General features: G+C 38.1%; 1 protein-coding gene across 1 annotated transcript; it reads left to right on the top strand.

The window, feature by feature from the left end:
- The first annotated feature begins 8198 nt into the window (after positions 1 to 8198).
- Positions 8199 to 11893, top strand: LOC119827737 (olfactory receptor 6K3-like). Its single transcript, XM_038349585.1, has 3 exons — positions 8199 to 8202; positions 8416 to 9330; positions 11679 to 11893. Exons 1-3 carry the CDS (start codon positions 8199 to 8201, stop codon positions 11891 to 11893), a joined length of 1134 nt encoding a protein of 377 aa, XP_038205513.1.
- The last annotated feature ends 2254 nt before the right edge of the window (positions 11894 to 14147 follow it).

The following is a 14147-nucleotide window of genomic DNA, read 5'->3' as shown; positions in this document are numbered from 1 at the left end:
AGTCTGCATGGGTCTGCTCTAGGTCCTCTGAATTTGTGTTAAATGTAGATTGGTGTCCTTGTGGGACTCCCAACAGTGAAATTAAGGGTGCTCTCTGACTTTTTTGCCTGATCTTGGGAACCCTTTTCTCCTACTGGATTGCCTCATCCAGCTTTCGCATAACAACATGTGCCTTCTCTTATTTTTACTTTTTATGCCATGTTTAGTTGATATCTTGCGCTGAGAGGCTTGTTCTTTTCTGAAAGGAAATGGAGGAAGAGTGGACTTGGTGAGGGGGGAGGTGAGGGGAAGAACTGGGAGAAATAGGGAGAGGGGAAACTTCAGGCAGGACACAATGTAGGACAGATGAATTTGAAAATAGAATAAAGAATAACTATCAATAAACTCAACAATAACTAAAATAGTATAATTAGTAGAGATAGATGAAAGCAGAAAAGGAATGAATTTTATGATTCTGATTTTACGATTCTGAAATTTAACAAAGAATTTGTTGTTGTTATTTTGTTTGCTTATTTTGTTATTTGTTTTTTAGAGACAGGTTTTCTCTTAGTAGCTCTGGTTGTTCTGGAACCCACCTTTTAGACCAGGCTAGACTCAGACTCAGAGATCTACCACCCTTTACCTCCCAAGTGCTAGAATTAAAGGTGTGTTCCATTACTACCCCGTTTAACAAAGTCCGTATAAATAAAAAGCTCAATAAGCAAAGTAAAAACCATAACTGAAGCTTTCAATGACATACCAGACTAAACCTAAAGACTTCCTGGATTTTAAGAAGGCCTTTTGACATATACCAGCCAGACCTAGAAAGAAAAGAAGAGGAGGAAGTAGAGAAGGAAGAAAAAAGAATGAAGAAGTAGGAAAAGAAATAAGAAAAGGAAGGGAGGGAGCAGAGAGAGAAAAGCAATAAAGAAAGGAAGAAAGAAAAGAGAGAGAGAGAAAGAGAAAGGGAATAAAAGAGGGAGGGAAAATATTGATCCAAGAATAGAATAGTGATGATTACTGTGACAGATGATGCAGGGGGGATTGATAAATGGAGTTTAGAAATGATCAATGCACACTATAATCATGTTTTAAATATCACACTGAAATTCACTGTTAACACGCTAATTAAAAATACAATTGTTATTTAAAATCAAATGATACTTCAAATTTTTAATTATTGTTTTTATATCATATAATCTTATTTTTCAGATATTTTTATTAATACTTTGGGAATTTCATATAGCATAATTTGATGATCTTCTCATGAACTATTCACAGATCTACCCTCTTTACTTTCACCTTCCTACCCTCCCAACATCAAGGTCTATTTTTGTTTTCTTTGTTATTTTGTTCTGTTTTTAACTCATCAGGTTCAATTTGTTCAGCTCAGCTACTCTCAGGGGTGGAGAATGCCCTAGAGTGTACTAATTTATTAAGGGTCACATCATTAACGAAAAGTGCATCTCCCTCTTCCCTCTTCTAGAAGCTGTCAAAAGTTCTTCAGTCCAGGCGCCCTCTCCTCAGCTGCTCAAGGATCAAGCTGGGGACATCTCCTTGGACACCTGGGAACCCCTCTAGAGTCCAGTCTCTTGCCAACCCTCAAATGGCTCCCTTAATTAAGATATATACTTCCCTGCTCCCATATCCACTCCTCCTCCATCCTAACTGTCCTATTCCCCCAAGTTCTCCCCATCCTCCCCTTCTCACTTCTCTCTCCCCATCTCCCCTTACCTCCATCCCACCCCCACCTCCAAGCTCTCCATTTTTGCCTGGAAATCTTGTCTACTTCCAATATTGAGGAGGATAACTACATGGGTTTTTTTTGGGGGGGGGGGGGTTCACCTTCCTATTTAGCTTCTCTAGGATCATGAATTATAGGCTCAATGTCCTTCATTTATGGCTAGAATTCACTAATGAGTGAGCACATACCATATTCATCTTTTTGGCCCTAAACTATAGCCACTCTGATGAATATCTTGCATACCACCATAGAACCTCCATCTGACGATGGATGGAGATAGAGACAGAGACCTACATTGGAGCACTGGACTGAGCTCCCAAGGTCCAAATGAGGAGCAGAAGGAGAGAGAACATGAGCAAGGAAGTCAGGGCCACGAGGGGTGCACCCACCCATGTGACACTGGGGCCAATCTAATGGGAACTCACCAAGGCCAGCTGGACTGGGTCTAATGGAGCATGTGATCAAACCGGACTCTTGGAACATGGCTTACATGGAGGGCTGACTGAGAAGCCAAGGACAATGGCACTGGGTTTTGATTCTACTCCATGTACTGGTTTTGTGGGAACCTAGTCTGTTTGGATGCTCACCTTCCTAGACCTGGATGGAGAGGGGAGGAACTTGGACTTCCCACAGGGCAGGGAACCCTGACTGCTCTTTGGATTGGAGAGGGAGGGGAAGGGGAAATGGGGGGAGGGAAATGGGAGGAGGAGAGGAGGTGAAAATTTGTAATAATAATAATAATAATAGTAATAATAATAATAATAAAAAGAAAAAAGTTCTTCAGTCAGTGGAGGCAGCTTCTGCACACCTCCTGCTACCCATGCTAGGATTTTGTTAGGCTGTTGAGCTTGTACTAGTCTTGTGTATGTTGTAAGAACTGTATGAGTTCCTATGTGCAATCTTCCTTGCTGTGTCTTGAAAATGTTTTCTTAAAGTGGTTGGACATCTCTGATTCTTACAGTCTTTTCTGCTCCTCTTTCTTGAAGGTCTCTGTGCCCCAGAGAAAAAGGTATGATAGATAAGCCCTTTAGTGCTGCGCACTCCATGGTCTCTTATTTTCTGCACATTGACTAACAGCCTAGATGTCAATCAAAAGATGAACAGGGAATGAAAATGTGGCATTTTTACATAATGAATATCATTCAATTGTTAAGAAAAAATAAAATTGTAAGAGCCAGCAATATTTTTGATTATGGTAGTTATTAGAAAAATAAGACAAGTAATTAGTATAAAATATAACTGATATATTGGCTAATATGTTAAAGAATAGAGAAAATATAAGTTAATGAGAGAAAAATGTCTGAGAATTCACAGAAGCCAGAGGAAGAGCAAAGCCTCACATGAAGGAATAAGCAGTGTCTGCAAAACATAGTTCATGCCGGTACTGCCTATCAAGAGGTTGAGGGAGAAGAATCATTTGTTCAAAGCCACCCTGGATGACATGGAATATTCAAGAACAACCTAGGTTGTATGGAATGATGATGTTTCAAAATACAAAAACAAAAAATGCATACCAAATTATGTTATAGGAATTCCACACACCAAAAAGACAGAAGAAAATAATTAAAAATTAAAAATGGTCATAAATTTAAGAATATTCTGGTTCTCAGATATATTCTGGTCCTGAGATTGTTTCATGATGTATAAAATTATTATAAATAAAATTCACTACAGCTGTAGACAGTTTTAAATCTCAGGAGAAATGAAAGAAGTTACATTGTAAAGTTAGTTTTCCCACACAGAAAAGCTGAACAAAACTCTAGGAAAAAGAAAGCACATCTTCTTCTTCCAGAACCTGACATTTCCAAAGAAAAGGTAACAACAATAAAAGCCGTTATTCTTTGTCAAATCAGCGAGAATGTGGGATTCACACTGGCCCCTGGGCTGAGGACCCCGGGGAACGGCACAGTGATGCAGAGAGAAGCTGAGCTACGAGAGGGGCAGATGCCTCCACACGTTTGGACCAAGAAAAAAACCATGCCTCTCTGTCCTCGTTTCCTTTCCTTTTGAAACAAAATACTTAAGGACACATTCACGACACTCAGGTCAAATGTCCTTCTATGTAGGTTCCTGGTGATTTTCTGTTAAGATTCCCTCCCACACTGGCCCCATCTGCACACATGTCAGAAGGGCAAAACCGGGATGATGACTTCTTTGCCAGTGCATCCTGGTAGACTAAAGAACAAGAGACAGCGAGTGAAAATACTAAACAGGTGGCTTCAGTACTTACCAAGAGGAGTACAAATAGAGAATTGTGTTTAGTGGCATCTTTGGTCAGGAAAGGAGGAGAGTTAGGTAATTAGCCCCCTGAGAAATGATGATTGTGGTACCGTAGAGAAGGAATCCCCCAACAGAGTGCACAGCCCCTCTTGCTATTTCCAGGGATGCCTGTGATGTGATGTAACTTCCCTTTTGAAGGCTAAAGGAATGTCAGTGGTACAGAGACTTAGTGAGACCACGGAGTTGCCGTGTTCTGAGCCCCGGGTAAGTACGGTCACCAATGCTTGCATACAGATAATGAATGAAAAGGCGCATGTGCAGCAGAAAATCTCAATGTGAGCCGGGGCCACCTGTTGAGGTGCTGTTTACTCCAGACTTGATTAGGACTCTCGTTAGACAGGAACTTGGCTCTGCTTTTCCACATATCCACAGTTTTCAATGTTAGGTTACATGCCTACCTAATACATGCAATTGCAATTATGCCTGATGGCCCAGTTCTGTGCTAAGGGAATATGGACCGTTCATCGCATTCCAACTGTAGTGGCTGTGACAGACAAAGACATGCACTGCTGTGAATGCGGAACTTGGAACCTACAGCATTTATCATACTCCATCAGTTTACTTATTTCATCTTTTCTAGATTCAGAGTTTCCCATTCATCCTGAATGAGGTAACTCAGACTGAGAAAGACAAACATGGCATGTGCTCATTCACAAGTGTATATTAACTGTAAAGTAAAGGATAACTATGCTACAATCCACAGACCCAGAAAGACTAGATTAAGGCTTGGCCCAATTGTCATCAGATTGATGCAGAGACCCACAGCAAAACATTAGGCAGAGTTCAGGAATCATATGGAGGAGGAGGAAAACAGAGTATAGGAACCAGAAGGATCAAGGACACCATGGGAAGGCTCACACAATCAACTAACCTGGGCTCATAGGGGCTGACAGAGATTGAACCAACAACCAGAGAGCTTACATGAGGCTCTCCTAGGCACTCTGCATGTGTAACCATTTTATTTTTTATTTTTATTTATTTATTTATTTATTTATTTTTGTTTTTCGAGACAGGGTTTCTCTGTAGCTTTGGAGCCTGTCCTGGAACTAGCTCTTGTAGACCAGGCTGGTCTCGAACCATTGTGTAGCTTGGTCCTCTTGTGGGACTCCTAACGGTGGGAACAGTGACTGTTTCCAACTCTTTTACTGGCTTTTGGGACCCTACTCATATTGGTCACCTTGCCCAGCCTTAATACAAGGGGAGTTACTCAATCTTAGTACCACTTGATATGGCATGTTTTACTGCTGGGAAACTTGCCCTTTCCTGGTTGGAGATAGAAGAGGAGGAGGGGATTGGGAGTGGGATTGGTGCCAGTTGAAGGGGCATTGAGAGGGGAGGATGGAGAGAAGACTAAGGCCAGTTTGTAAAACAAATAGTTGAATAAAAAACTTTAAAAAGACTTTTACTTCAGCAAGTTTTACACACATCTGGAGGTTAAATTTCAGTCACAGCTTATTTCTTAAGATTCAAAATGTGTATTTAATATATTAGAACACGGTATTCCTCTATACTTAGCCTTCTATTATGTTGAAACCAATCATTCTGAATTTTTTCTACTAATAATAAAATCAGAGTAATAATCTGAATTACAAATTGTTTTTTTCTCTTTGTTCCTTCATTTTGAAAGTAGTACTGAAAGACAAATATGTTTTATTGTTTTGTAGCTATCACTACCTACTTATAACAGTATTATACTTGAATTGAATCTTCCTCCCCTTTGATAAATTGCTATTTCCTTACAAAATACATTCATTTTCTTCTTTTTATCTCAGAACCATTTACCTGATCCTCTAATTCTTCTCTGCCTTCCAATTATTTTTACTCATCACACCACACACAATTAAACTTCATTGAATTTGCTTCTGAATGGCAAAATAGTCATTATATTAGAACATCTTCAATACTGCCCCACTTACTCTTCCTTTCTAAAAAAAAATGTAAAAATGATCGCATCCTTCTATGGCCTTTTTTTTTTGGCACAGCACCTCCTAGTGCCATATCTAAATATAAAATGGCTTTTTCAATCCTAACACTGGTAAGAAAGGGAGTGACAACGTTCAGCAGAATCTGTAAGAATTCATCCCATTGGGCACTGGCTCTCCATTACCTGAGGATCTAACAAACAGAAAGTACAGAGTGTGGTCTTCTGCCAATTGACCCCAGGAGGGAAGTATTTTCTTTATATTATTGAGGGAATAGAACCTCAGTGGAGTTCCCGTTCCCTTCGGGATGTTTCAAGGATGCTTATAAGAACTTTGTAGAAATGTTGAAGGAAGAGATACAGAGAGGCCCAGGGACAGAGTGAAAAAAGCCCAACTTTACTTGACAGAGGTGAGTTTGGGGCTCCTGAAGTCAGAGGAGTGTGTTCATTTCTTACTTAAAATGAGACACTCAGTAACAGAACGCTGAGGGTTCAAATACTGAGAACTTTTAGAGGTGTGGAATTGAAACTTGGTTTTAGCTTATGAGAATTTCATCTTCGGAGCTGTAGGCTCTGTAGAATTGAATGGGAAATAACAGGAAATAGCAGTTAGTTATTCGTCCCGTGCTCAGCTTCATGAGTGTAAATGAGGGCACTTTCCCTTCCCGCCTGCCTCCTTTACAGATTTCTTTTGTTCTAATTGCATTTTTAAGTCCAATTAAAATGTTTTCATTACAAAAGTAGCTATTTCCAAGTGCCCAGCATCTATCAAGGGTAAACTGTCCCCTAATAGATTCTAGTGACATAAAAAAAAAAAAAAACCCACAAAGTACATTCATTGATAGTGTCAGAATGATGATAGAGACTATCTGGAGTAAAGATAAACTAAGTGTAAAGATAAACTAAGATGTGTGTGTGTGTGTGTGTGTGTGTCTGTGTGTGTGTGTGTGAATGTATATGTGAGTGTCTATGATTGTGTGTGTGTAAGTGTAAGTGTATGTGTAAGTGTATGTGTGTGTGTGCTTAAATATGATGAGATGACAGTAGCAACCGTCAGTAACCTTCTCATGAGAGATAAGAGCTGAATTGAAACTTGAGGATCACAGTTAGCCAGGTAAATAAGCATGAGCAAAGAGGTATCCTAGGGGAAAAAAAGCTAAACAGTCACCAAAGTTCTAGAGCATATCATGGTGAAATTTGAAATTGCCACGGTGAAATATTAGAAAGTAAACATAGAGGATAGTATATAGATCTGTCAAAAGACAGAGATTTGGGATAATGGAAAACTACGGGAGAGAAGTTTTTTTCAACAGGAAATGTGTGTTTACCAGACTAGAAGGATCAAGACTCCAGTGTTCCTGCAGACACAGAATGAGCAATGAAAATGACTTTCAACGCATAGAAGCACAAAACAGTGATTTAAACAGTGATTTCTATCTAGAAAACACTGTAATGATGGTTTAAGGGAAATCAATAACAATACCCTTCAAAGAGTAGTAGGCTGCTATACCTGATAGTATAATCATAATATATAAAGTATAATCATAATATAACTGTGATTTCTATTGTTTTGCTATTATTTTAACAGAGATATGTAAAGCAGAATGGTTTCTGAATAGCAAAAAAAAAAAAACCTACCTAAAAAATGATCAAGGAAGGAGCACTATCTACAGAAGATACTGTTAACATAGTTCTCTTAGGTAGCTGGTTTATAAAGGAAATAAATAACATTGATATAAATAATGTGTTCCTTTATAAATTAACTCATTTGACTAACACTCTTCAATGCAAGTAGTTTTCATGCACAGTGAAAAATGTAAGGCTCAGAGAATTATGTAAGCTGCCCAGTATCTAGTTAACAGTGAAAAATGAAAATTCAGGCTTTGTATGTTTGACATAAATTCACTCCATTAAACATTATAGTATGCTCACCTAAAAGCATAATTAGAGATATAAACAGGTTATTACTTTTTTTTAATCTTATAGTATCAAATAAGAAACATAATCCAAGGGAGAAGCATTTAAATTTGTGTGTATTGGTGCATATATAAGTGTGCAAATGTTTGCATGTATGTTCATAAATTGGGCACATGTGTGTGTACATATGCAGGTGGAGGCTAGAGGTCAATGTTAGGAATTCTCTTCCAATATTCTCCACCTTCTTTTTGGGGACAGGTACTCCCATTGAACCTGACTTAGTGATTTGACTAGCTGGTTGGCGGGTTATCTTCAGGGATCCTGCTGTGCCAACCTCCTAGCACTGGGATTATAAACATGGGTATCCACAGCGAGTATTTTCACATGGATGCTGTGGACCTGAATTCAAGTCCTCATGCTTGGTTGACAAACATTTTACCAATTTAACCATCCATCTCCCAGTCTCAATATTTACATTTTACTGCTTTAACTTCTTCCATGTTTGTTGAACATGGCCTTTCCCTCATCCACAGGTCACTCAAATGGAGATATGGAGAATGAGAAATCTATCAAGTGACTGAATTTGTCTTTTCTGGTTTCCTCCAGCTCCAGACTAGTGGCCTCCTGTACTTTTTCACTTTACTTTTCATCTACATCTTTATTATGGCAGGAAACCTGATGATCTTCTTTGCTGTAAGGCTGGACACCCGTCTTCACAATCCCATGTATAATTTCATAAGCATCTTCTCATTTCTTGAGATGTGGTACTCAACAGCTACCATCCCTAAGATGCTCTCCAATCTGATCAGTCAGCACAAGACCATCTCCTTCGCTGGCTGCCTCTTGCAAGTGTACTTCTTCCATTCCCTTAGAAACACTGAAGGGACACTTCTCACTGTCATGGCTATTGACAGGTATGTTGCTATCTGCCACCCACTCTGCTATCCTAAAATCATGACACCAAGGCTGTGCGCTCAGCTTACTGCTGGTTCTTGTATATTTGGCTTCCTCTTCCTTCTACCTGAGATTGTGTGGATTTCTAGTCTAACCTTTTGTGGTCCCAATCAAATCCATAAGATATTCTGTGATTTCACCTTTTTGTTGAAGTTAGCCTGTACAGATGCCTCTGTGATTCTGGTTCAAGATGTGATTCATGCTCTTGCTATTCTGATAACAAGTCTGATTATTTCCCTTTCTTATGTAAGAATTATTGTTGTTATCCTGAGCATCCTTTCAACAGAGGTATGTAAGAAGGCCTTTTCCACCTGTCCCGCCCACATTGCTGTCTTCCTGTTGTTTTTTGGCAGTGTGACCCTTATGTATCTTCGATTCTCTGCCACTTATACACCATTCTGGGATAACACTATTGCTCTTACATTTTCTGTATTTGCTCCCCTTTTCAATCCTATTATATATAGCCTGAGAAATAAGGACATGAAAGATGCAATTAAAAAACTCTTTTGTCCTCAAAAGGTGATCAATGAATCAGGTATGTAATTTTAGCTTATGCCCTTTTAAGTTAAACAAGATTCCCCCCAAAAACAAATGATCCCAAAGAATGACTGTAATTTAAAAGATTATGCAATTGATTCTTTTCTTTTTTTTTTTTTCAAAGACAGGGTTTCTTTGTAGCTTTGGAGCCTGTCCTGGAACTAGCTCTTGTATAACAAGCTGTCCTCGAACTCAGAGACCTGCCTGCCTCTGCCTCCCAAGTGCTAGGATTAAAGGCATGTGCCACCACCGCCTGGTGATCAAACACTTTTTTAAAATGAGCTGATGAATGGACACATAAATTGTATCTTCTGAGAATTTACAGAGATTGTAATATTAGCAACTTTAAAAAAAATTTTCCAACCATTGAAAGGTATAAATATCCCAAGATGTATATATATATGTGTGTGTGTGTGTGTGTGTGTGTGTAATATATGTATAAACATATATACATACTCCAGAATGGTTAGGTTTACAATTATGAAGAACATTCACAGGCATTATCTTTTTGACTCAGTCTCTTGGCTACTGTTACCTACACTATTATCTTCACAATAACCTTGAAGTCTTTATAGACTCATGCCACATCACAGTGCATAATAACTCTGTCTGTTGTTGAATGGTTAGTCCAAAGCCTTTGAACAGGTTTTGGACAAAGAAACCTTCCTTGTATCCAAACTATAGGCATTTTCCTTTCAACTTGGTCTCCTTTCTATTAGTGTTCTGATTGTTTAAGAGACATGCATCTCTGTGATGTTTTTCATTAGCAGGACATTATCGGTTAAGTTTGGCATTGTGTCAATCACTATAAAAAGAAATTGAATTTTATAGAAAGTCAATATGAGTAAACCGAGACTGAATAAATGCATGTATTTCATTCATCACTCTAAAATATTTTGCATTTTTTCCCTTTGGAGTGGCAAAATACATAATTTTGTAGTATATTTAATATTGTACATGTTTTATTTCTTTTTTTTATTAAAAATTGCCATCTCCTCCCCTCCTCCTCCCCCTTCCCTCCCCTCCCCTCCACCCATACCCCCACTCCCTCCCTCTCCAGGCCAAAGAGCCATCAGGGTTCTCTACACTATGTTGAGTCCAAGGTCCTCCCAACTTAGTCCAAAGCCTTTGAACAGGTTTTGGACAAAGAAACCTTCCTTCCTGGACCTGGAGGGAGTTGGGAGGACCATGTTTTATTTCATAGCACATATTTACAAAACCTGAAATTTTATACTAAGATATGTGTATCTATACAGTGTTTGTTATAGCTTAATTATGAGGTATTATACTGATATGCTATAAATTTACTCTAACTTGAAATTTTACAGGTTTTCTACATATCGAGTTCTTATAAATCCAGTAATAATTATATTCTTGAACAATGCTTCCAGATAAATTTCCAGAAGTCAATATATTACAAAAAATTATAAAAATATTTACCATTCTTAGCCGGGCAGTGGTGGCGCACGCCTTTAATCCCAGCACTCGGGAGGCAGAGGCAGGCGGATCTCTGTGCGTTTGAGACCAGCCTGGTCTACAAGAGCTAGCTCCAGGATAGGCTCTAAAGCTGCAGAGAAATCCTGTCTCGAAAAACCAAAAAAAAAAATATTTACCATTTTTGATTAAACATTGACTACTTAAACAGTTTTATAACTGACACATGAATGTAAGACTGTCAGTAGGACTTGCAGAGTGACATCTGATCCACAGTTTATATCTGATCTCTGCATTTTGTGGATCCTATTGATTTGATCATTGGCGAGGTAAAGGTGTAGCGTAACTAAAAGAGAATTTTGATATGTAAAAATATAGGGTTCAGTTCTTCACATTTGTATAAGAATTATAAATTCATAAACTTGAAATGAAAAGGCTCTCAACAGGTTGTGGTCATCTTCCTGTCTCGTAACTTTAGATGGATTTTTCTCCTATTTGGCTATTGAGGAGTTATTGGACGATCCTAGGCTTCTACATATTGTTTCCTAGTTGGGCTTACCCAGGGGAGCTGCTTTGCTCTCAACTTTATATCCAGCCTGTGTCATTCTTCCTCTTTCCTTAGTTTCCTCTCTTCTTTTTCTTCTCTCTCCTATTGTTTCTATTGTGGTAGCCTCTGAACATTATCATGCATAAGGAAACATCTCACCAAGGAATAAAAGTGACTTCGGATCTAAGAATGCACAGCTGGATCTTCTCTGAAGCCTTTAAAGTTGAAAGTAAATGGCCTTTGGTAGATGGAGAAGAAGCTGACCCGGATAAAATAAAGTGGATTCCAAACTGAAAAGCACGGGGAGGAGGATAATTAAAAATAATGGAACAAACAATCACGGGATGGAAAATGAGAAATCATAGGGGGTGCAGAACGGCAGCTCGTGTGGATAGACGAGACCACCCTGAAGTTGGAATCTGAGGCAGGTCAGAGGAGGGGTCTGGTAGAGGGTGATAAAGAAGATTGGGGAGATGACCACTTGGAGTTTACGGCGGATGATGAAAATGTGGCTGAGGAAGAAGAGAATGACAGAGACAAGACCAACAATGAGGAGACACTTAAGGACATAGTCACTTAAGGACATAGCTTTAGACACTTAAGGACATAGTGTGCTTTAGAAGTCTTAGCTCATTATTTCTTTACCTAGACAATTGACCTAAGTGAAATCAGTCCTAGATCTTCCTTGTTAACTTCTGCACATTCTCAATATTTCTCCCCTTGTCTTTCCTGTGTTTATTCATTCATATGGCCCCAGACATGGCTCCACTTTCATTTTCCTTGGTGTGAATTTTCATTCTGTTATTTATTTAATATTTGTGATTATACTTATAATTAATATATTAATACTATTCATTTTTTGTTCCTTTTTTATTCTGAAAGTTTTGTTTTTAGATTTGACACCTCTTTGGTTTTTATTTTGTTGTATCTTTATGGCAACAATGTAGCATATTTTTTTTTAATCAGCCATAGCTGCCTTCCTGCATGCAAAGGAAATCTTACTTAGTTGTAGCAGCTGAGAGCAACTTTTAATTAAAGCAATATGTGTTATCCACCATCAGTACCCTGTGGGACTTTTCAGCAAAAATGTAGCAATGTAATTGTGTGAGTGGGACTTGGTCTGTGAAAGGTGTCGTTTAAAAATAGTGTCATAGTCTTTATTAATATAAGAATACTTTGATATATAAAGAATACTCTGATAGCTTTCTGAGGAGCCTGAATTTTTTAGTCTTTTTTATTCTCAAAAAAAAATGATCCCTTATTAAAGCAGTAATCTGGAGGGGGAAAGGAGTCTATATATTTCATTAATCTCACAATGTTTGAAAATCTAAAAGAATGGTGTATGTATGACGTATTATAAAATGTATGTATGTTAAATATTTTAATTATTTATTTTTTAGTAAATTTAAAATACAACTAATGAATTTCCTAGATATGTCACTATGTATAAATGGGAGACCACCAATATTGAAATACATAATTAGTCATCAGATAATGTAATGTTATGTGATTAACAGCATTTTCTTGAAGTAAATAGACTCTTTGCTTTCAAAGTCTCAGAAATCATATGCAATATGAAAAATATTCTAGTCTTAAGTTAAAATTTTACTTTGAGAATAATAGTTAAAAATGGGAAAGGTTGTAGCAGATACTGTTGACTTACCTGCTTAAACAAACAGTGGTAATGGAATTGCATGTTTTTAGTTGGAGTATTCTTTGCCCTTTTTTTCTTAAGGCTTCTTTGTTGCATGAGGCTGCTAGTTCATTTCCTGACCACCCAGACTCCAAATAATCACACAGAAACTATACTATTTGCAGTACTGTTAGGCCAATAGCTTAAGTGTCCTTTAAGCTACCTCTTATATCTTAAATTAACTCATTCCTATTATTTTATATTTTACCATGAGGCTCGTGGTCTACTGGCAAGGTTCTGGCTGGCAGCCTGAGTCTTTTTCCTCTGCTGGCTACATGGCTTCTCACTGATTCTGCATATTCTTTCTATATATCTTTTCCAGCCTGGCTATGTTCTGTTAAGCCATTGACCAAAGCAGCTTCTTTATTTATCCATGGCAATAATACATATTCACACCATGCAGAAGGTAATCCACATCAGGTCTTATCACTGAGATGTAACGAGGAATATCGTGGATCTTTGGGGGTAACTATTTGTCTCCTAGTCACATTTTCTTTTGATTTAGAGATATATTTTGTTAAAATAAAAAATAAAAATCATTCATCCGTTAGGAGTCAGGTAAACTCAAATATAAGACAGATTAAGTTATGCACTTATGATTAATAACCATTTCCAACAGAATATTAACATTAATTTGAAGTTATCAGTCTGAATACATGAATTTCAGAAAAAAAATATTTCTAGCCCTGTCTTCTTTTTTGACATACTACTCAAAGAAACAAATTTAATTTGTTTTCCTAAAATTCACACATACGTTTCAATTTTAGTTTTCCATACAACTGGGTCTGAAAAAGCATGGGATAAAACCTGACTCCCTGAACATGGCAGACAATGAGGGCTGCTGAGAAGCCAAGGACAATGGCATCGGGTTTTTATTCTACTGCGTGTACTGGCTTTGTGGGAGCCTAGCCTGTTTGGATGCTCATCTTCCTAGACCTAGATGGAGGGGGGAGGACCTTGGACTCCCAACAGGGCAGGGAACGCTGACTGCTCTTTGGACTATAAAGGGAGGGGGATGGGAGTGGGAGGAGGGGGAGGGAATTGGGAGGCGGGAGGAGGCAGAAATTTTTTAATAAAAATATAAAAAATAAAAAAATATTTTTAATTAAAAAATAAATAAATAAAAGAAGGCCTTATAACA

Source organism: Arvicola amphibius, chromosome 12, assembly GCF_903992535.2.
Source record: "Arvicola amphibius chromosome 12, mArvAmp1.2, whole genome shotgun sequence".
Classification (NCBI taxonomy): domain Eukaryota; kingdom Metazoa; phylum Chordata; class Mammalia; order Rodentia; family Cricetidae; genus Arvicola; species Arvicola amphibius.
Note: the sequence above shows the minus strand (reverse complement) of the source record. Positions and strands in the feature narration are given on the sequence as shown.